Source organism: Anopheles nili, chromosome 3 (assembly GCF_943737925.1).
Source record: "Anopheles nili chromosome 3, idAnoNiliSN_F5_01, whole genome shotgun sequence".
NCBI lineage: Eukaryota > Metazoa > Arthropoda > Insecta > Diptera > Culicidae > Anopheles > Anopheles nili.
In genome coordinates, this window is record NC_071292.1 from 8440938 (window position 1) to 8463901 (window position 22964).

The 22964-nt window shown below is 48.4% G+C and overlaps 2 protein-coding genes across 2 annotated transcripts; one reads left to right on the top strand and one right to left on the bottom strand.

Moving 5' to 3' along the window:
* Nucleotides 1-13115: 13115 nt before the first annotated feature.
* LOC128722545 (ER degradation-enhancing alpha-mannosidase-like protein 3) lies at nucleotides 13116-18690 on the bottom strand. The gene is made up of 12 exons (XM_053816215.1): nucleotides 18503-18690; nucleotides 18176-18322; nucleotides 17305-17457; nucleotides 17080-17233; nucleotides 16438-17001; nucleotides 16277-16366; nucleotides 15950-16202; nucleotides 15601-15869; nucleotides 15298-15532; nucleotides 15136-15231; nucleotides 14882-15054; nucleotides 13116-14798 (listed from the first exon to the last, which is right to left on the bottom strand). The coding sequence occupies exons 1-12, from the start codon at nucleotides 18688-18690 to the stop codon at nucleotides 14691-14693; spliced, it is 2430 nt and encodes an 809-aa protein (XP_053672190.1). The 3' UTR covers nucleotides 13116-14690.
* Nucleotides 18691-18925: 235 nt separating this feature from the next.
* On the top strand, nucleotides 18926-22858 carry LOC128722551 (DNA repair and recombination protein RAD54-like). Its single transcript, XM_053816222.1, has 4 exons — nucleotides 18926-18934; nucleotides 20354-20859; nucleotides 20920-21415; nucleotides 21515-22858. Exons 1-4 carry the CDS (start codon nucleotides 18926-18928, stop codon nucleotides 22856-22858), a joined length of 2355 nt encoding a protein of 784 aa, XP_053672197.1.
* Nucleotides 22859-22964: the final 106 nt, after the last annotated feature.

The window sequence follows — 22964 nt, forward strand, 5'->3', positions numbered from 1 at the left end:
TCCGTCGAAATGACAAATGGGGATTTAATTGTGCAACTATTAATCCCCGCAGACGGTGCCACCGGCTGGTAGTGCAGTTTCCACGCTTTCCACGCCGGAAATGGCATCGGGTGAACATCCGAACCGGCTGGGTTGAGGCCGAACGCGCCAGCAGCAGACATGGGCGCTATCAATTTTCCACCGGCACCGTGCACCGGGTTTGCAAGCGTTTCCTCGCTTGAGCCAACACGAAACCGGCATGGCGTTTGTATCTGTGCAACTCTGCTCGTGCTCTGGAGGTACCCACCTGCATCAGGTGTCAATATTTTTGTGGAGCCGGTTTGAAATTGATTGGAGATTTAATTTTCAACTTGATTTTCGTTTTTTTTTGGTTTCAGTGTGCTCCATTTGATCACGAGCCCATCTGGAAATGGCCGTGAGGTGAATCCGTACGGATTGTGAAATGTGAGCCGAATGCCATCATGTGGAGTTTTGATAGAGATAAAGTGTTTGCGGGTTGATAAAGTGAAATGTTTCGTATTATTTTACTGTACCTATTTGCTCCGATTGAATGCTGCTTCACGTGGAATTGCAAATGGCTGTGTGATTTTTTAGTCGCCCACACCGATTAATGGTTCGTCGAGCGGTACGATAGAATCAAGAATCTAAAGCCCGAACGACATGAGTAGATGGCCTGAGTTGCATCATTAAAATCAGATTAGGATTTGTTCCACTTTGGCAGCAGTAGCAGCGTTCATGTTCATGCTTGATTGGTGGTTCATAAAAATACTTACTCTTAATTAGCAATGGTTGAGCTCGAGTGAACGGTACCACGAACGTAAATTGTAGTTGAATTAAAAACCAATCGATTGTGCGTACCGTACCGTCTTATGAAGCGCTTCGAGCACTTGTGGGACCCTTCGCACAATCGTTCATGAAAAAAAAAATGCACTCAGCTCGTTAGCCACCCGGGTGAACAAAAAAAAATAATTACAGAAAATGGGTCTATTTTTCTGTGATTTTCAACGTAATTTAAACCACCGCTGGAAAAATGGTTCTTTGCTTGGAAAATGTCGAATCTACCCGGTTCTTGTGGGGGTTGGTTGGTAAAAAAAACTTTAGCAATAAAAGCTTTCCAGCAAGCACTCTCGCCCGATGCAATTTCCCCCGAATGTGGCCGCAAAGGCGGTAAATGGACGAACTTTTCGAGCCTGGTAGGATTGTACGCACAACATCGCCCACCCAGTGCCGGCAGAGCATTAGCATAATTGTGAAAACACGTGCCTGAGAGCGGGGGTCTTATTATCGCCTCCCCCTGTCCGAAAATTAGATTGTAACCACCCGCGTGCCGTTGTGACGTTCAATCAGCTGTAAATCGATTAACGAAACGTTTATTTACGGTTCGAGTGAATATGAAACCCATTCGTGTTTCGCATTGAAGTTGTCCTTCCTGGGTGAGCCTTCCTTCCGATCAAAGGACGATGGTAAGTGGGATGGATGGCTTTTTGTTTTTTATTGGCATCCTTATTAATCGTCCTGTTCGTGGAACTTCCAGCTGGGAAAGGCTTTGTTCTTGGGTAAATGCAATGCTCCCGGGAGAGTGCCTCGAGGGAGACAACCCTGCAATTACTATGCAGTTTGTGCATCGTGTCTAATTTGCTTATGCTAATATTTGAACTCGGCACCATGGTCGGTCGGTGAGATAATTATCCGGCTTAATGTTGCATGGGATTATGCGTTAGATTAAACACGATTGCAATACAAAGAGGAGATGTGTGTGTGTCGCGACATTACATACGTTAGACCCAGAGAGGCCGTGTTAAAGAAAAGACTAGAAAATGCTCAACTAAAATCAGAAAAGAAAAAATTGGCATCAGAAACTTGTGAACCAAACCCGCTCTGGAATGTGTTTTTCCTTTGCCTAACTTTTATGAAGAAAAAAGTTCCAGTTGTGGTTGTTAAAAATCGATAAATAACGATGATTCCACCCCGGGCAAATGTTTGTTTGTAGGCTTTCGTTTTTTTTGCTAGGCTTTTTGACTTCTTGAAATTTTATTTACCTGCCTCATACCTTTTTTCCAGCCTTTCAGAAGCTCTTCGATCGATTTGCCACCCGCCGTTCTCGCGAATTTCTGAAGCAAACATAACGGCAAGAAAAAAAGCTACCACTCTTCTATTGATCTTTGGCACGTGGCATGGAAGGCTTTCTGAAGAAGGACCAGCCGACCACTGGCTTCCCTTGTGCCACCTTCTTTTCTCGTGCTCGTTTTTTTTCTCCCTTTTTTTTCCGAGTCACCGTTTGCAGCGGGTAATGTTATTTTGTCTAGACGGCTTGGACCGAGCCGGTTTATGCCCGTTTGTCGCCGCCGGCGAGGATGAGACCCCTCCACAGACGGACTGCTACAAATTGAATAATTTATTGTCAAACAGATTACGCCATGCATTATAGAAATTGCTAACACTCTCCTCCTGGCCACTCACCCAATCGCCTACGGACCGACTTGTTGAGACTTGCAGCTATTGAGGGAGGGTTTCTTTTTTTCGCCAAGCGGCCTTTCCCTTTCGTTCCGAGTTCGTAGAGGAAACCGGATCGGAAAAGCTACGCCGCAAAGCTCATTGAAGCGGCTGGTGCACTTTGCGCCTCCACCGTACGGAACGTTGTGGGAAAAGTCCTCGAATAATCGTCGTTTAAAATCGTCTCTTGCAAAGCACGCTTGCACTGGAACTCGCAGGAAAGAACCCTCGTTTGATTGAGAGGGAAAAAGAAATGCTCTCATCGAACAACTCCTCCGTTGTTAGCTAGGCAGTTCCATTCTGTAGCCTTCGTTTTCAATTAGTGCGCCCATTGTTGGACGGTATCAAATTTGCATTTTGATAAACACCTTCTACCCGGCAAGGGGTGCCGTGGGAGCGAAATAAAACAAAAAAGTGGGAAAAAATCGAGAGCCAACCCACGAAGGGGGTCTGAATTCCGTAAAACGAATTCCGATGGCCAAAAGCTTGCTTCGGTTGCGGTTAACCCTAGTGCAAATTGCGCAAAACCCACAACACACCATCATCGCCATCACCACCACCATCATCATCAGCGCCATCATCAGCGCCATCATCTGGCTACCATTCAGAGGAGGGGTTCTCCCACAGGACTTTCCCTCGCGCTCAACATCACCGCATCCGGCCGACATGGCCGCAGGGCTCGAGGCTGGTTTGATTTAAGCACAGGCTCAAACAATGGAAACCCTCTATCCCTGTTCGCGGTTGGAGATGATTTTGGGATCCTCCAGAAGCCTCCACGCATGCTTGTCCTCCTTCTCCACCTCACTGAAAGGCTTCTCGGAGGGCTAGAAATATGGTAAATGGCGCACGGTGCCGCATTCGATTCGGTCCGAATGGATGGGCTGGTTTTTAGCAATGGTCGCCCTTAGCAGCGCAGCGCTTCAGGAAAAACAATAGTCAAATCAAGAGTTTACTCCATAATCAATTTGCATATTCCATTAAAATTTTGCCAACCATTTATCGTGCTCGTGGCGCTCATGCGTTTGGGTGGTGTTTCGAGGGCCTCCCATTGAGTCCTTCGGGGCGTCCGGTGGCGAGCTTTCGCACATCGAGCAGTTCCGTTCGGTGGGCTTTTGTTCCTGTTGGACGTTCGATTCGGTGCGGCAGAGTGCCCTTAACGGTGGTTGCCAGAGTAAAAGCGTATTCGAATGTACCAAATCCGCATCTAGAGATTGAAATAATACAACGGAGCCAATTCCTATTACGTGCTGTGGAGCTTTTGAAATGTGTTCGTACACGTAAATATATTTATTGCCTTTGGAATATATTTAAGTGATTTCATTTACGTTTTATTCGGTTCTTTATTCAACGTTTTCCCGAACAGAATCGCACAACATCAGCCAACCCGCCAATCATGCGTACAGCACTGTACAGCCCTAACACGCGCTCATCCGTCGTCGACGCAAAATAGCTTACTTGGATGAAAGAATAATGTAATTGATTTTATGTTAAGCACCGTGGAGCCATGGCGCGCTGTACGGCCACGGAAGTGCGCTTTCGAACGCGCTCTCGTCCGGTTGTTAGGAGCTGTCGAATGAAACTTTTTAATAAAATCAATTACTACAACATACCTGCACCTCCCGGGTGCCCGACCCACCGGTTGGCACTCACGCGCCACGAAACATTCTGCGCACTGTTCGATCGGAAACTTTTCCGGTTGATTAACGGAAGGAAATGAATTAGTTATACTTCCTTCCTTCGCTTAGGCGCCACCGGGCGCCATGGTACCGCATTGTGATACGACGGCCCGCATCGCATGGCGATGGATGAATGTTTGCAAGGGCGGATACAAACAAAACCCCAAACTCAACAAGCAATGAAAGTGCCGGAACAAAACCAGAAAAACTAAAACGCACAAACACGAGATGAAAGGCATGCCGGTGTTGAATTTCGCATGCAATTGTTTTTGTGCCAGCCCTTCACTGTCGGTAGAACGAAACTGCGGCCAAGGAAACGGAGCACGATGGTTTTAGGAACAATAAAACAATTGGACCACGTCATTCCGGCTCGTAAAGAACGGCGGTCGGTAGAAATTTCATAACTTCTAGCTTGCGCAAAAGCCATTCCAGCACCGATGCACCGATGTTCCAGGGGCCACGGAGAAAGCAAGCAGACGCCTCCAACGGGGTGGGCGAAAGTTTCCTCGGATTTTCCTCCGGATGCAGCACAAAATTCCGGCAGCCGGAACCGGGACCGAGAGGGGAAACTTTTAACTGTCTCATAATTACGGATGACACAGAAGCGGGAGAAAATGAGCCGGTCGGGAATGCAATTTTGCCCAACGCAACCACCTTCCGTGGACGACTGCTATCCTTGGGCATCTAAAACAAGGTAAACTTATTATGAAGCTCTGAGAGCGCTTGATGGTGGCAGGGAAAATGTATTAATATTTGATTAAAATTCTACGCAAATTGAAAGCCCCTGCATATGCTCACACGAGGAATGGAAAAATCACACACATTCCACGAGCTCGTCTCGAACACGATGGTGGGGATTTTTCCCGGTTAATCTGGTCAGCAGCATCTCTGAGTTGGAAAGCGACCTAGAACGCGATCGCTTGGACATTCAAATCGCGTCACGAAGGGCTACCGCGTTGCTGCGTTTAATTAGGACATAATGAAAAAGCACGACACCATTCCGTCGACCTCGTGGCTCGTGGCCACTTTACACGTTCGCATCGGACGAACGGACTGGTATTGCATCCTGGATCCGACATCCGGTTTCGAAAGCAATCGTTTGATTCAATTCCCACAATCCCCGTCGTCCAGCGAGGCTGATTCTGTTTCGAGCAAACGAACCGTAAACGGGACGATTTGTGCTGTATCCTCTGTTCCGCCACGGGCTGTTTTTGTTCACCTTTTTTTTCGTTCGTTTTCTCTTTTGTTTCGTTCCTGTGTTGATTGCAAACAACATGGAGCGCGTGTTGCTCGTTCGATGGCGTGAAAGGACGGAATATTGTCAGTGCGATACGCCGATCGGCTGCTGCGTATGAGCAACGCTTCGCTGGAGCAAAACCTTCACACAAAACAAATCCCGGAAGCGAAAAATCACCGCCAACTGCGATCCGGTCACGAATGGCGTCGACACAAATGCGCTTTCGCTTTCTCTTTCACACACACACGCAAACACGCTCTCTCTCTCGCTCTCTCACTCACTCTCGTTTTCTGCACATCGACTCGCCGGAACGAGGAATGTGGCGCGTTGTTTTGCTTTGGCTTTACGCCGGAGGAAAATTCGATTTTTCCGGCACAACTCCTTTTTTTTGTGTTTGGTCCTGTCCACACGGAACCGGTCTAGGCCAGCTTTCAAGCACCGATCGCACTTGCTTTTGACACCACGCACGCAATAACAGTAAATGACTTTTCCTGGTCAAATCAAGCCCAGTCATCGAACCCTGCCGGAGCTGTGGGCTTTTGGGCCTGGACGCGGATGCAATTGCATTTTAACCGCGGTCAGCTTTGGCCGCACGGCCACGATACAGTTCGTTCTGTTTGTGTGGTTTCTTTTAAAAAATATAAATGAATCATGCCGATCCGAATGGAATCGATGGCATCGAACGAGAGCCGGTGCGTGATTGGCATGCGATTTGTATATTGTATTTCAATTTCCATTTTTGCTCGGTGGTTGAAATCGAAACAGACTCGGTTTGTTTGTCTTACGGTGGCTCTTTGTAGAGCTGGCTGAATGAGGCGAAATTGTATCACATTTTGGTTCGTTTCGGAGGTCAGTTTGTGGTGCTTTTTAGTGAGTTAAATGGCCCTCATTTCACAGATATTATAGCAATAACGGTGATGGAATGTTTTATACCGCACATTTTGAGCTTTAAATGTCAATCTTGCGTTAAGTTCAACGGAAGCGCATAGCCTCGGGCAAGGGATTAATGTTAGATAGAGCTCAAAATCCGTGCACAATATCTTCAAATCGTCACTCTTTCCGCAAACCGGAGGCGATGTGATTTGCATCCTAACCACGACCACGGGGCAATCTGTTAACACCTTCACCTGCTCCTGGCCACGTGCCACCCACGTGGAGGCGGTGGAAAATTGCAAAACGATCATAAAAACGCCCACGACACGGCCCCGGTTCGGAGGAAAACGACACTCAATCAAATTACCCGCCCGGCGGAAGTTCCGGACGATAGGAGCCTCCCACTCCCACTTTCCGAACCAATGCCGGTCCGTTATCTCACCTTCCTACCGGAAAAAGCCCTCCCCGGCCAATATGTTGAGGTTTTGATTGTAATTTCCGCACGACCGTTCCCTCGAGAGCCTTCGCAGTGCGGTGAATTATGATTGGCCTGCTTTCGTCTAATCTCATAGGTCTCTGGAGAGAAGCTCTTGGTGAGACAATCTTGAATTTATATTCCTTCTTCGCCATCATTAAATTCGGAAACCGGTGGACGTGATTGAGGCCACCGGTGCGTTCCAACGGAACGAATGTCCACCGGTGGAACGTTTTTAATATTCTCCCCCGGGGGGCTTCGATCAAAACAGGGCAGCGATGGACTTCCGGCCATTGGGATGCTTAGAACCGACGGAATGTGGCCGAAGCAGACAAATTAAACATCGAAAGGCACCCGAGATCAAAGGGACTGGCTCTATGGGGCTAATATGGGTCACCTTTGTCTTCCTGTTTGCTTCTTCAAGGGCAACCAAACACGAGGGTGGGCTTTTGGCAAACAAATAGAAAATTTAATATCGCTCCTAGCGGCTGGAGCGAGTGCGCTTTTTGGGGCATTATCGAAAGGCGACTTTAAGGTATTTGATTTAGGATGCTTTACCTTTCGGAACAGTAGCTTATCTTCCGAGACAACGCTTACCCAGTATGCTAAAAACACTTTGAAGCGATTGTCCATTTCCAGGCAAAATACGTCCGGAGAAAAGTTTTCTTCCAGCTTCCAGCACAAATGAAAAGCGACTTCATTGCGGATTGATGAATCGATCGTGGTGGGGGTTTGAGAAAGAACGCTTAAGGACGAACGATAAAGGATGCGAGAATGTCTCCTAAATTGCTTTTCACTTAAAACGATTCCTTCGCATCGTCTCAGAATCGGCCAAACTCGTTCTGATGATAGTTGAATGAGTTTTTTGGGTGGAGCGTGAAAAGTTTTCGGCCCGAATGCGCGCTGATAACCGTGCAAAAAAGTGGCACTTTTACACCCCACCAAGCAGGGAGTGACCGAACACCAAACAACCGACCGGGTGGAATCATTTCAGTTCGAATCGAGGCACAGGCAACGTGAACCAACGGCAAACAATTGCCCAGCCGTTTCAACGTTTGACTTTGATCGCTCGTTTCGACGGGCTCGAATAGTTTTCCCAGCTCCAGGCCAGCGTTGGCGTTTCGTTGCGAGCCGGGAGCTTTGTGACAATTACAGTAAATTCATTCAATCCAATAAAACCCGGCCAACCACCCATCCACCCACGCGCGAGATGGTGAACAGATTTTACGCTCCAACCAGCGGTCGCCCTACGGAATACGGTTTCTCACTTCTGCAGCGCAATTGTTGCGCAAACCGAGCGAGATTGGGATGGCCAGACGTTTGCACTTTTTGGCATTCGAAGCGCCACCGACCGACTGTGGACTGTGGGCGGGGAAGGCAACCCATTTGCATACCGTTTTTGGTGCCATCGAGCTGCGTGCTAACTTTTGGACCTAAAGGAACCCGCTTTCGACAGTGGGTCCTGCAGTTGCTGCACATCGGCGTTGCACCCGACTGGTGGTGGAATTTAACTTTTGCAATTGAATTCGGTCGATTTGGCATGGCGCTGGCGGCTCCTCACGTGGGAGCTGGGATTTTGCGCTGGCTTCGAGGGGTCGTGGTAAATGGGCTGACGATTTGATTTTAGTAGCGTAATTCGGCCGCCTCCAAACTCGCTGCTCAACGCTGGTGGACACATGTTGCACGGTTGGTGGAGTTGCCTCACCACATGGTGGTGATGATGGGCGATTGTGCTTTGAGCGATAGAAAGTGAGATTTGAATGCCTCCGAGCCACCGAGTAGCGCGAGGAATGTTTAGAGCGCAAAATTGAATTTTAAAGCGTTTAGCTAGCCATAAAACAGCTTTTAAGATAATTATCGCCAAAGCAATTCGATAAGCATAAACGGATGAAATTTAATTTCAAAATGAACCGATAATTAGCCCGGTTTAAACATACTTTTGAATGTGATGGAGACGCCTGGTACTTGGTAACATGCGATGGAGGCGCCCAGTACTTGGTAGAACGATTTTAGCGAAAAACACAAACTAAAGTTCATTCAAAAAACAATTAAATGGAATTGTTAAATACGAGTCTTAAGCTCGTTTTCTTATTATTCAGATAACCTGTACGGCAATCAGCCCTCTTCAGGATGAACTTTGCAGCGCTAGCGATGGAGTGGAAATTTCAAAACAAATGCACAAATATTGAAACTCGTGCCATATTGTTTCCAGAAACACAAGCACACCATTGGATGTGCTTGTGCTTGTACGGAGGACTCGTTTTGCTTTCAAATCCACCCGTCCGTGACACGGGATCCAAGCAAGCTGCAAATAATGTAAAACTTTTACCCTTCTGTTTACACTGACGAAGTTCAATACTTTCAGCATGCTGCAGCGCCTCTCGCTAAAGGTATCAAATATACGCATGCAGCAAGCAGAGGTTCCTTCCAACACCCCAACAGCTGTGTACACAAAAATGCTTCATTGAATTCTGCCGCCCCCCACCCCCACGTTTCACGATTCTTATACGAGAGTTTTCCTTTCCCTTCCACCAGGACGCGGGTCGTCGGGACACAATAAATTATCCCGAGACGCAGGATGCATCGAAACATATTTCATGTCGTGCATGTGTAGCGTCACTGTGTGTGTGTGTGAGTCTTCCCACAAGGGCAAGAATGGCGCATTGACGAGGCAAAGAATTGCCACAGATACAAGAAGGATGCTTCTGCAGCAACCGTGTGCATTCGGGCGTGATGGTATTGCTCTGAGCACGTGTGTGTTTTTGTACGGGTACGTGTGTATGTTTATGAAGGCAATCGGTACATCGTTCCACCACCCAACCAATTGAAGAGCAGGAAAAGTTTGGCAAAGGAAAGGCCCATGCCTGGGTTCGTTGGGTTGTGTTTGCAGCTGCGTCTACGCTTCGAGTAATCTCCACAAACAGTGGTAATCGATTCGATGTGCAGCAGGAGATTAAAATGTTCTGTTTGTCGAACGCCCCCAACTGCGGTGGGGTGTTGGGTTTGTTGCACGTTTTTCGAACCCCGTCAGTACTAATCAGATTTAAGATGGGAAGAAAATGAAGTTTTCCCCTCAGCGAACGTTGCTCTCTTTCACTCTCTATCTCCCCCGCCCTTCAAGCATGGTGTTCGCGAAGTTGTCATTAGAGCAGGGAACCGACTTCCGCACACCGACATCGGCAGGTGATGGGGCTTTGGGGGAAAAATGTTGCCAAACAAAACCGGCTTGTGGAATACGATGCAACGACGATAACAGCGTTCGTTTCTGCGCTTTTAGAGTGCTGTACGGCGTGTAACGCTGCAGAGGCACGATACGAGCTACGCCTGGGGCAGAACGCGATACCATGGCGATGATGGAGGCTGCTTTACTACGAATCTTGGCCCGTGAATCGTTCTGGTGGTATGAGTGGCACTCGTCCTTTCGAACACGAGAAGAGCACTCTAGAAGAATCGGCTACGGTACCGCATAGTACCAACAAGAAGCACTATGCACGTCGCATTCCCGTCGGCGTGTGTTCCTGTCGGAATATTTTACGCTTTATATGGAAGAAAACTTTGTTAAAGAACGTACGGATGCAACAGTAAATCGCGAATGAAGCGCAAACGTGTTTCGTTAATTCAGTCCCTTCCGTAGGTCTTAAGTGTTGTTCATTTAGCTCATGTTTGTTTTACGTTTCATTTTCCGTTTCTTTTTTGTTCTCGAGTGTAAAACGATTCAACGAGGAATCTCTTACCGGCCGTTAGCTGCAGCCGATGCAGAGCAATGCATTAAAAATAATTACTACATTATTCCAATTACTGCTATCAACGCCAACACGATCGTGCACATTTCGCGTGCTGGCAGTCTCTCTCTCTCTCTCTCGCTTTCGTCCTTTTTCACTCTTCAACATAAACACTCTTCAACCACCTTGCTCCAGCCAACACCACCCGACCAAATCGACTCCCCACCACTCTCAAGGGACTCAATATTTCACCACTGCCGGCGGCGACATGTGTACGAAATAGTCTACGAAACAGGCCCACGTCCCGGCCATCCACCCCCGCAGGACATACACGAGACTACGCCCAGGCGTAGCAGCATAATGATGACATGAAAAGTTTGCTAAACAATGTAAAAACACCCGTTCCGTGTCTCAGTAGGCGGCGCGACGAGTGCATCGCCTGCTGCGATTCCCTGGTGTGCGCGAGTCGTCGTGGAAGCAAAAGGCGCGCACGAGAACGCTCGATACCAACGCCGGTTTTCGTCCTTTTCGACGTGTTTTCTCCCCCCAGAAGGAGCCCGACGGAGGTGCTCATCACACGCCCTGTTCCAAATCCCGCGCATAAGCGTATGCAAATACTCTCGCGATGGTTAAACATTAAAATCGAGTAACGCCCGCTCGGATGCCGGAAGAAGAAAAAAAACGACACCGAGACCGGGAGGGTTTTCCACTCAAGGAAGTGCAAAGAGTGAAAATATTTACCCACAGCCGTCGAGGGTGGCGTACTTTATTATTAATTTTCCCTCACGCTATTTTCCACGACACATTCTGCGACACGTACGCGGGCAAAGTTCTCGTACGGTGTGCACACTCGCATCCTGCATCCTTATGTGCTGATCCTTGCGTGGAGGAATTCTACGGAAAATGAGCGATTGCAGCACGAACAATTAAAGCCAGCACGGTCAGTCGACGATAGCGAGAGGGTAGTTCAGCTTTATTTTTCCTTTAAACGCCTCTAAACGTGTCTGTGAATAGCGTGCGGTAAAGAATGTCCTTCGTATGCAGAAAGAGAAACAGAGCACGGGCGATTGTTTCGCAGGATGCAGGAGAGTGTTCTGAAGTTGAAATAAAATCCGGCACACGTCTAGTTAGAATGCAAATTAAATTACTCACACGTAGAACATGTAGCCATTCTACCATGGAGCCATGGCCACGATGAACATCGAGATGCACTAGCATCGTACTGATCGTATCTTCAAACGATGCAAGTGCCGGTAGACGCAATGTTTGATGGTGTTATAGAAATTTGGAATATTTTTCCGTTACTGAAAGTACCTGGTTCAAACTGAAAAAGGATACTCGAAATACATGAAATAAGGCAATAAATTAGAAGCGAGTTGAAAACGCCGATTGAGCCCAAGACTTTCAGGTCGTTTCGACGGTTTTAAGGAAGAACTGAAACATAAAACATAAAACCCATAGTACCCCCTGGCCCGGTGACGGGTTGCACGCTCGAACCAAGCCGATCAATAGCTAATCAGAAAGTTTTAATTGAATCCTGCCCGGAGCACCTGCCGAGAGATAAGCCGTCCGACGATTGAGCGTGTGAAGTCATGCATAAGAAGGGCTCTCTCGTCCATACGAGGCCGTCGTCGTTAGAAAGGATACTTCTTTTCTTTTTCACCACCTCGACGAGCGGTTCCGGCAGAAGAAACCAACAAAAAAACACCAGGAGATACAATTGCGATCCCAGCTGGCAGCTTATTTCGTTTCTCGGGAGCTTCCCAACCAAATAGGGGGGGTGTGTGTTTTAATTAATTCAAGAACGGTGACGTTTTCGTGCATTTAGCAGAGAGAAACACATGTCGTCGTGGTACGGTGGCGAGGACAGATTTTAATTGCTTCACGCAAACAAAAAAAAATGCAATTACAAGCGTATAAAGTGTCCCCAGGTTCGATGCACGGAATGCACAGCCATTTTCCCGCCCCTCGATTCGAGGGTGAAGTGCCAGAATCGTTAGCATCATTGAGGTTCGGGACCCCATTGTGGTTCATGTTTGTGCAGCGAAGGGAAAAGATTTCCTGCTCACGTCCCGGCAACCGACCCGAAGCAGGAGCCTTTTAAGGTAAAGAAAATATTAACACAAACTCACACCACATGCATCCGACCGGCTACTGGATCGGTTGCCAGAGCAACGGAAGCGAACCTCGTTGTAAATGCGGCAGAGCAACGGAAATGAGATGATTTGTTCCCCGGATCCCGGAGAGCTGGCGAGGACATCTATAATAAGACGGTGGTTCACGGCGGACACCGGGAAACCGCTCGTCCTGCCCAGCCGCCCTGCGGCGAAGGAAGTTTCTAATTAGCAATTATTTGTGGGACAAACAGCGGCTTCAGGGTGCACTTCGCAGGTGGACACAGTAGAGTTTCGTCAGAGTCGAGAGAGGAAAAAAGAAACGAAAACAGGATGTGTGCTGTGGACAAAGGAAAAAAATACAATCCCCAGACACAAATCTGAGTCGTTTAAGATGTCTTTTTTTCACTGAGTTGTTGATAGAAAAAGGTTAATACAATATTAAAGCGTACGTATCTACAGAACACAACGAGGCGTGATTTAATATAAAAAATTTCTTTATTTACAAAACTATAACAACATCATTTATTTGAGGAAAAAAAACACGAACAGAAAGAAATGGATCGTAGCCATAAATGGAAAACAATTATGCACTTTTCGTCTTCTACGCAGCGACCGCCCACTTACAGTGGAGCCGCACGGAAGCGGTCTGGAATACAGCGTCCTCTCTTTTTTCGTTATCCGGACCGTGAGTTATCCATAGCGCTCCTCGAAATTCTCCCCTTTTCGCTATTGCAACATGATTCATCAAATTTATCCTACTTACATGCTAGTGTATCGGCCAGCTGAACATCCTAATTCTGCTACACCGCGCGCCCGAACCGCATTCCGATTCGCTTTCGTACAAAAGGAATTATTTACAGACCGCCCTATGTCAGCTCCGTTCGACGGAAGCCGGCAATCTATCAATTTGCCTATCAACGGGTGAAATAATCATCGACGATCGCGCGTTCGCGCTTTGCTGCCATTTCTCTGCCTGACTATAAATCTGCGTTGCTTTTATTTTTCTCGCTCTATCGCAGGATGCAATCGGGAAAGAAAGAAAATTATCGGACTAATACTATCCATAAGAGACTGTGTCTCTTTACACCAGCGAAACCACCAAACGTGAGTTCGTTTGGCGTAAAGCGGCAAAATTAATATCGTACTGTTTGTGAATGTGGGACGTTAACTTATGCATACTGTTATAGCAATACGATTAGAGGATTGATTAGGTTGCATTGCACAAGGCGACAAAAAAGGATTATAACTCTGTGATCACAATTGTTTTCTGATGGAACGAAAATGAAAAGAAAAAAATATATATATTATAGTATGAAATCAAATCGATTCCATGATATGTATACGCTGGTGCGAAAAGCGACCGAAGCAAGTATAAGCTGTAAATGATTGGCTAAGTCCTGAAAGGATTGCTAAAGGGTGAAGTGGAGAATGCAATATAGAGCAAGCATCCACACTCGGAACATGCGCCCATCGATTCCCAACTGCGAAGCCACATGTTTCACACAACACCGGTTTCTGTACAGTTCAATTCGTCCCATCATTTTCCTCCATTTTCTATGCACGCTTTAGGTCTTAACTGTACACTAAAGTATCACGTTGTTTGTAGGAGAGAAACGACAAAAAATAAATCAACAACACAGTACCCTAACGCACTCTGATTGCATCTTCCATCCTCGTTGAGTTTGTACGGGACTCAACCCTGCCAGCTGTGCGATTCGATGGCAAACACTCTCCCGGACAGCCAGTAAAAAGACACACCGCACACCGCATACACCACGCCTGGCCTCCTAGCTAACAATCTCCCCGCCACAATCGCCCGGGGGTGGGACGATTCCTTCCTTTCACTTGCGCTTGCTCGCTCACCCTTCAACGGTACGGTGCGGTCTAATTGTCTAATAAATTCATTACTATCTAACCCGTTGCGCGTTTGTCGCCGTGCAGGTGAGACGCGCCGCGTCGAGTGAATGTGAGAAATTTGCTGATACCGGCCACGATGGCACTCGGAGGAAGGACTGTTATATCCGCCCTTCTGCCCGGTGCCAGGAGCGGCAGCACGGCAGCTATTTGTTTCTACTACTCCTACTAGCACTTCTGCTACTATGGCGTCGCTGTTGAATCACTACTCTTGGCGTCAGTCTTCGTTGTGCTTGCGCGTTGCTCCTCGGACAGCTTCTCCTTAAGCCCAGTGACGGACATGAGCGTAAGCTAAAAAAACGTGAGTGAATAAAAGTACCATTAAGCAAACTGTCAGCAAAGGGCGAAACTCGTTGCAGCGGAACGTAGAATACCTCCAGATCTGGCTGCTCCTTGATGGCTTTGATGAGCTGTTCGGCTTCCCGGGTGAATAGAAACACCACCGGAATTTGCACGTCGTCTTGTCCGTCACCGGACATTGCAAACATCTGCTGGTTGTTGATTGACGTGTTTGGCGTGTTGTCGTAAACTATGGCTGCCGCAGCACCTACAATTGAGTGCACAATTGGGACGCGTAAAGTATTAATTCGTCTGTTTCACACAATCAAGGAAAACAACGCTCGCTTACCTGCTGCCTGCGCACGTCGTGCTTTGTCGACAAATGTGCACTCTCCGCGCTCGATGATTACGATTTTTTTGCGAATCTCATCCGCATTCTTTAAATCTGTAGCAAGTAGACCACCCATGTTAACATGGCGCAACCAAATGGATATCTTCCAGGAGCCCTTACCTGAACACACTCTAGCGGGTTTAGCAAAGACGGCCTGCTGCACGACCGCTAAATCGTTGATCAGCTCTATGCCGAAATGGCTCGGGCCGGCTTCGAGGATCCGAAGCTCCTGATCGCCTTCACGCTTGAAAGCAACGGCCTGCAGCTGCGTGTTTGGGATGGAGTTCGAATTCGAAAGATCCACCATTTCACGCATGAAGATAAGCCCCCGTTCGGCGTCTTCGGGAGATTTGGCCTGAGACAAGAGTGACAGAGTAAATGAAAACTTAAATCTCGCCAAACAATTCGCGGCATAATGCTTACATTGTGGAAGCTGTGAAGCAGCTGCACCTTGCCATCACCTAGAGAAACCATCGTAATGCCCATGTCATAAACTGTTCGTAGATGATCCGTATTGCTTGCCTGAAAGTCAGCCGCTCTAAGTCGTTTGGCGCTCGATATGCGCGGACAGACTCCCGTAACGAGGTCACGGAGAGGGCGCCTGACTGTTTCAGGAAATAACTTGTTCGGACTGGGGCAAGAGCGCATGTAGTCGAGCATGTGCATCTGTTCGTCCTGATCGCGCACACCAGCTGAAAAAGGAACGAGGAACCAATCAATACCACGTTGCTCTGGAGGACCTTCGCCATACCCGCAAAGAATTCGCACTTACTAAAGGTCTGGTTGCCTAATTGTCCCAGCGTGAGTGGCAGCAGGTGAGCCTCGGTGGTGAAAATGAAATCCTCAATGTTGAGAATCAGATCAGCCGGATCCGAGAACAGCAGGAAGAGGTACTTGAACGTCTCGGAGAGCACGTACGAGTCCATTCGGTCCTCGTGCTTACCCGTACGAACATCGTTCACGGCAGCATAGCCACAGGGCACCTTGGCGTGTTTCTGCAATGCTTTGAGGGCTTTTTTGCCCGCCTGGAGAGTAAGCGAGTTGAAGAAATTAAAGGTAGTTGAGAATCTTTTCCATCAACAGGCACGAAGGTACGTACATGCAGATAGTAGTGGTCACCAGTGGCACGATAAAGGAAGTACGTCGATTCAATAAATTCAGGACGAAGATGATGTTGACCCCAGTGAACCTGCGGGAAAAGAAGCGAAGTTTGTGATAACTTTTTCCTAAACCACATTCCTAGTTTTGCTCTCCGCTTACCTGGAAATCAAACGTAAATGCCTCCGGAATGAAGGTGTGCATTTGCATCACCTGGTAGAGCATCTCGTGCGTCTGGACAGCCGGTTTGAGATCACCCGAGAGCACCTGCAACCCGGGCCAAAACGCAAGCAGCGCGTCCATGAAGTTGCGCGTCTTCGTGTGCGGCCGATGCATCTGCACGTCGAGTAACATCGGGCCTTGGCTGATGTACTTCATGATTGCGTGATAATGGCGGTTGAACCGAGCCAGATAGCGCTCGTCTCCCAGCAAAATGTACGATTTTAGGCAATACTCGTAATATGAATCGATGCCAGCTCCGACGCCTGATTCGCGCCGTATCCAGTCGCCGGAATGCACGTTCAGAACCGTCCCCATCAGCTCCGAGCTACGATGACGCATCTTCCACAGTGCGTCCATGGCAGCGTGTGCTTTCACCTCGAAAATTGGTTCTCCGCTGAGTCGCGAGAGAGCCGCAAACTCCAGCAGTATCGTTCCGGCACACGCGGTGCATGTTTCTCGGGAATGTCGCAATGCTTCGACCTTCATGCCGTGCTTCAAATTGACCTGCAAATGGGAGAATCGAAAGAGGAACTTTCATATTCAATCTGTTTCATTTCACCAACTCTACTTCATGTTCCTTACCCTAGCATGCGGTATTCCGGTGGAGGTGTTGAAGGCGGGTAGCAACCGGTAGCCGAGGTCTTTGGCCATTTCTAGCAATTCCCCGCGATACCAGGTCATAACATCTGCTTGCTTCTGGACGTACTCCGAGAGGATATGCCCCGAAAGGAGGCCGCTAAAACAAGCACAAACAATTAACAAACTGTAACTCTGCAATTTAGCAACGAGTTTGTTCGATGCCCTTACCCGATCATGCGAATGTTGGTCTCGAACACCGACACTATGATGTCGTTATCAAATTTAACATCCTTTATCACCAATTTGACGGCATTTTCAAACTCCTCTATGTCACCCAACACCACCAGCGTGTCCAGTGTGTCCACAAGGGTCATGGAAAAGCTAAAAAAAAGAAAAAAACGTTACTAATGTGTCCAAACAAAATTATTACGCTTCGTTGCACGTGCAATGTAGGCCCGTGTTTGTGTACAATCTAGTAAATAGCGTATCGCGTTTAATGCAAGGTCATGAAATATTCGATTAACACGTTCGTTTTTTCCTCCTCGATACGGCTTAGTCATAAGTAATTCACATCAGATGTGTGTAAATACGGCCCTCGATTCAAACGAATGTCGATCGTAATTTACAACTAAACACATTATTGCTACGAATTAATAGCACAAAAAGTGCTTTAAAAAGAATAACATACCCACAAGAACGGGAAAAAAAGTAACCGTAGCAAAAGAAGACACATTTTTGTCCTACAAATGTAAGATTGGATCACGTCCCAAAGCATTGCAAGTCCCTACACTCGGTTAACTCGTAACACATGCTTTGTATTAACATCAAAGCGTACGTTTAACCAACTGGCACAGGTTATCTTTAAGGGGTTTTTGGCGAAGTTGCATGATAAGCACGTATCGCTTCGTCGCCATATCGCACACGATGATAACAGCGAACAAACTCTCTTCGCCTGTCTGCGTATACATAATACTCGAAATAAAAAATTAACCACGCAAGACTACGTCGTCGGAGTAGCAGAGCGAAAGAATTGATTCATCATTTACGATTATTACACGTCAGCCCTGTTCCCTGCGGGCCACTCGGCTAATTAACTTACTTCCCGAGTGTATCGTCCAGGTCGCCACGGGACGGCGTCACTCCCCGGTAGCGGCCAGTGCAGCTCAGCGGCATCAGCTCATCCGCCGGATAGGCATTGTCCATGTACGCCCGGTACGCATGGTAGAACATTTCCCTGGCTTCCTCTCTGTCGGGTGCATCGTGGTGGGTCCGATTGGAATGTAGCGCCGTACAATGCGTCTTTCCGGGCCCGATTCGGACCCGGGAAGGACGAACCGGGGTGGAAAATTACAGGAGAAATAAATTAATTTTCAATTCTTCAATCCTACCACCGCCAAAGGGCACACGTGTTCGGGTGGAGTCTTACTTAAGCTCGTTCCGTTCCTTGTTGGACATGTTGTGTGTCGGTACGGTTGGAATCTGGTCGGACGACAGGGCCGATGAAAGGGCAGCCAGACCCACCACACTCGTTACCAACGCGACGAAGGTAAGCAGCTCCGGCGTCCATCGTCGGTGGTTTGCGGCCGTCCGCCCCGGGATCTTAACTGTCCGCATTGTGCCGCTTGCACGGAGGGCTGCCGTTCGGTTGACCCTACACTTTCGACCCCGTGGAAGGCCACCGTCTTCCTTTCGCTTCCGGATCAGGTTCTGGCTCGAACAGGCTTGCCTTTCGTGACGCCCGTTACTAAGCGACGACGCGTTGGCAATTAGATACCACGTATTTTCACGCTGCCACGCAGCGTGCTCTCTTACGCACAAGCACACACGCGGGCTTGATGAGCCGTTTAGAATGATTGTTGTAACCGATGGGCCTTAGCAGGCAGGAAAATCCCGTTTATTTCCAACCCCTCAGGTAGGTGAAGGGTTGTCTACGGTTGGGCGGGTATTTGTTTAGGTGCAGTACTCATCCGCTCGTTAGCAGATGCCTCCACGAGGGAACTCTTGCGCCACGCGAATCAGTGGCACAACAAAACACAGCAGGCGAGCTGAGGGTTTGGTCTACTCGTACTGTTCTTCTAGTTCTACTACCGCGCCTACGGCGATTCCGAACCACAACACTAGCCCCCCACCGCGGTCGCTGCACCGAGCATCGATTCTTTCACCATCCAAGCACATCCACTGGCCAGTGCACCCGTGTATCTTCATTATGTGCACATCATGCGATCATTGCCATTCTCCAACACCTCCCAGTGGGGCGGCCCAGCCCCTTCCCTTCCCTGCTCCCCCTTACACCACGGGCACTATCAAGAAACGGAACGCACGGGCATGCTGTGGCCGCGAAAACACTGCGTGCAGTTATGCCGAGGCGCGTAGAAAGGCACGGTAGATAGTCGTAAACGGCGCTGCAATTGCCACTGGCTGCTGCGGATGGCGAGATGCCCTTGTTTCCGCGATGATGACGCTTTTTTCGTGTTGTTGGCGATTGGGCAAAGATAACGGCACAGTAGCAATCACTTGAGGACGAACGTCGTGTTTTCTTTTGCTCTCTGCACTGGTGGAAATGGCCGCACTCGAAGCGAAACACTGACGGGAATGGTGGGACAGCTGGCAGGGCGAAGCTGGTGCACTCGATTTGCCAGGGAAAACAGGGGTTTTCCTTACCTACGCTGCCTTGCTATTGTATTCCCGTATCGCTCCGAATTTTGTCACGGCCTTTCTATTCGTGCGTGAGTGTGTGCTCGACTATTTTGTCATGTCAACAACTGACAGTTTGAACTGACATCCCGAACCGCACTGTGGGCTAGGGAATGGGTTAATAAAATCGTTACAAGTTGTTTGTTTCCCTTTATTTAAAAACCAATGAAATCTTGACAAATTTAAAAAAATATATAAAATTTTACTCCAACTTCATAAACTTTCGATTTCAAGGAACACGTGTTTGTTTGCAATTCAAATTCATCTCACTATCGAGAGAGTGAGCTGCTTCTCACTATGTGAGAAAAGTGCGTCAATTTGTAATGTTTACGTTCTCTCCAACAAACGTCAAATAATTGCGTTCAAATCACACCGGCGGGAAAATACGCTGTAACAAAAATACGGTGTGCTGTGTTTATTATTCTCTGGGTTTTTCGAAGAGATAGCTATTAACATTAAAATCCTAGCGCTTTTGTAAGGAACACCGGTACAGATAATGGTGAGAGCAGCAAACGACCATCCAGTGCAGAGTTGTAGTCATAAATCTTGTGCAACTAATAATCAAATTGTATCTAACTTTCAGCGCAAAAGTCTTGGGTCGCGTAGCTTCCCGTCGAACGCGATCAATTCCCCCTTTAAAAGTCCTGTAAGCGCGCAGAAACGAACGCGAGAATGCCGGGACCGGGGTACGGAAAAGGACAAGGCAGAAAAGCCAACGAAACCAAAGATGTCGGTTTCCGCATACGAACAGATGATTGCGAAGATTCTGAGTCAACCGTTCAAAGTACCGATTGCGAACTACGTCCCCGAGCACACCACACGATGCTTGGGCATGAAAAGATCCGCACCTCGACGGGCCATGCACGATCCGTTCGCGTGTAATGCCCTCGTTCTGTTTGCCCCGCCGGAGCTAACCGAACACGATAAGCTCAAGATGGATAAGAACAAGATACAGGTGCACGTGGTGGTTGACCCTCTGCTCGGTAACATTTTGCGGCCACATCAACGCGAAGGGGTGAAGTTCATGTACGACTGTGTCACCGGGGTCAAGGGTGACTTCAACGGATGCATTATGGCCGATGAAATGGGGTAGGTAAAACGGAAACGCATGTGGCAGAGCCTTTACAGTGCACGTTTCTTTTTCAACAGACTTGGTAAAACGTTGCAATGCATCACGCTTCTGTGGACGTTACTGCGTCAAAGCCCTGATTGCAAACCCACCATCAATAAGGCCATCATCGTGTGTCCCAGTTCGCTGGTGAAGAATTGGTACAAGGAGTTCGACAAGTGGCTTGGCTGCCGGGTGAATTGCCTCGCGATGGACGGTGGCTCGAAGGAGCACACGACGAAGGAATTGGAGCAGTATATGTGCAACCAGAGCCAACGGCATGGCACGCCCGTCCTGATCATCAGCTATGAAACGTTTCGGATATACGCGTCCATACTGAACCAATCTGAGGTTGGGGCGGTGCTGTGTGATGAGGGCCATCGATTGAAGAACTGCGAAAACCTTACGTATCAAGCGTTGATGGGTCTGCAAACAAAGCGCAGAGTTTTGCTTTCCGGCACGCCAATTCAGAACGATCTCACGGAGTATTACAGTTTGTTGCATTTCGTCAATCCCGGAATGCTTGGTTCAACGGCCGTAAGTGATCGATTGCGAACTCATAGAAACTTATACCGCAACTCTAATCGCTCTCTTTTTTATTGCTCCTCTCGGTCTGCTTTCGATTGACACCCACAGGAATTCAGGAAACAGTTTGAGAATCCCATTCTCCGTGGACAGGACGCAAACTCGACGGAATCGGAACGCGAGAAGGCAACCGAGCGGCTGCAGGAGCTAACAGGGCTCGTAAATCGATGCATGATTCGACGAACGAGTGCCCTGCTCACGAAGTACCTCCCGGTGAAGTTCGAGATGGTCGTATGCGTGCGTATGACCGACGTGCAAAAGGAATTGTACAAAAACTTCCTCAAGTCCGACTCGATCCGACGCAGCATGCTCGAAAAATCAGCTCCGAAAGCGAGCCTCACTGCGCTATCCAACATTACCTCGTTGAAGAAACTGTGCAATCATCCGGATCTCGTGTACGAAAAGATACAGGAGCGTGCCGATGGGTTCGAGAATGCGGCCAGCATCTTGCCGGCCAACTACAACCCGCGCGAGTTGCGACCGGAGCTCGGTGCGAAGCTGATGTTGCTTGATTGTATGCTCGCTTCGATCAAGGCGAACTCCACCGACAAGATCGTCCTCGTGTCGAACTACACCCAGACGCTTGACTTGTTCGAGAAATTGTGCCGCAAGCGCGGCTACGGTTACGTGCGGCTCGATGGTACAATGACGATCAAAAAACGTGGCAAGGTTGTCGATGAGTTCAACCGGCCCGATTCGAAGGATTTCATCTTCATGCTCAGCTCGAAGGCGGGTGGCTGTGGGCTGAACCTGATAGGTGCGAACCGGCTCGTAATGTTCGATCCGGACTGGAATCCGGCCAACGACGAACAGGCAATGGCACGTGTGTGGCGTGATGGGCAGAAAAAGCCCTGCTTCATCTACCGTCTACTAGCGACGGGTACGATCGAGGAGAAGATCTTCCAGCGTCAAACGCACAAGAAGGCCCTCTCGACGACGGTGGTTGACAACGCGGAGGATGGCGAGCGGCATTTCACCCAGGACGATCTGAAAGATCTGTTCAAGCTGGACGAACAAACTTGTTCGGACACGCACGACATTTTCCGCTGCAAGCGTTGCAGTAACGGCGTGCAGACAAAGCTACCGCCGGATGATAGCGACTGCATGTCCGACCTGGTGCACTGGTACCATTGCGCCAATAATAAAGGCATTCCGGACGATATCCTGTCGAAATCGTGGGACATCACCAGGTGCGTATCGTTCGTATTTCACCATCGCTCGAATTCCGCCGTCGTCGAACAACAGCTGGCGGAACAGAAGCGCCAGCAGGCTCTGGCGGCCGAGCAGGAAGAGAAAGAAGAAGAAGAGGACAAAGAAAACACGAAGTATGAATCCTGCCCGGAGGAAGATGAGGAAGAAAAGGATGACGAAAACGACGAAGATTTCGTTCTCTAGCCGTACGTGCCTGCTACTTACAGCCGCCTAGCGGTCTTGGCATGCTGCTGAAGAAACTAGAACAGGAAAATAAACGGAGAACTTAAATTATGGTGTCGCGATTGTA

What these genes read in the sequence shown, in the direction of transcription:
- LOC128722545 (XM_053816215.1), bottom strand. Translation starts at nt 18,690, where the DNA reads ATGCGGACAGTTAAGATCCCGGGGCGGACGGCCGCAAACCACCGACGA. An exon ending in ACCAACATTCGCATGATCGG is followed by an intron (nt 17,234 to 17,304) that starts GTAAGGGCATCG and finishes TGCTTGTTTTAG; the next exon opens with CGGCCTCCTTTCGGGGCATA. An exon ending in ACGACGTGCGCAGGCAGCAG is followed by an intron (nt 15,055 to 15,135) that starts GTAAGCGAGCGT and finishes ACTCAATTGTAG; the next exon opens with GTGCTGCGGCAGCCATAGTT.
- LOC128722551 (XM_053816222.1), top strand. An exon ending in ATTATGGCCGATGAAATGGG is followed by an intron (nt 20,860 to 20,919) that starts GTAGGTAAAACG and finishes CTTTTTCAACAG; the next exon opens with ACTTGGTAAAACGTTGCAAT. An exon ending in GAATGCTTGGTTCAACGGCC is followed by an intron (nt 21,416 to 21,514) that starts GTAAGTGATCGA and finishes TGACACCCACAG; the next exon opens with GAATTCAGGAAACAGTTTGA.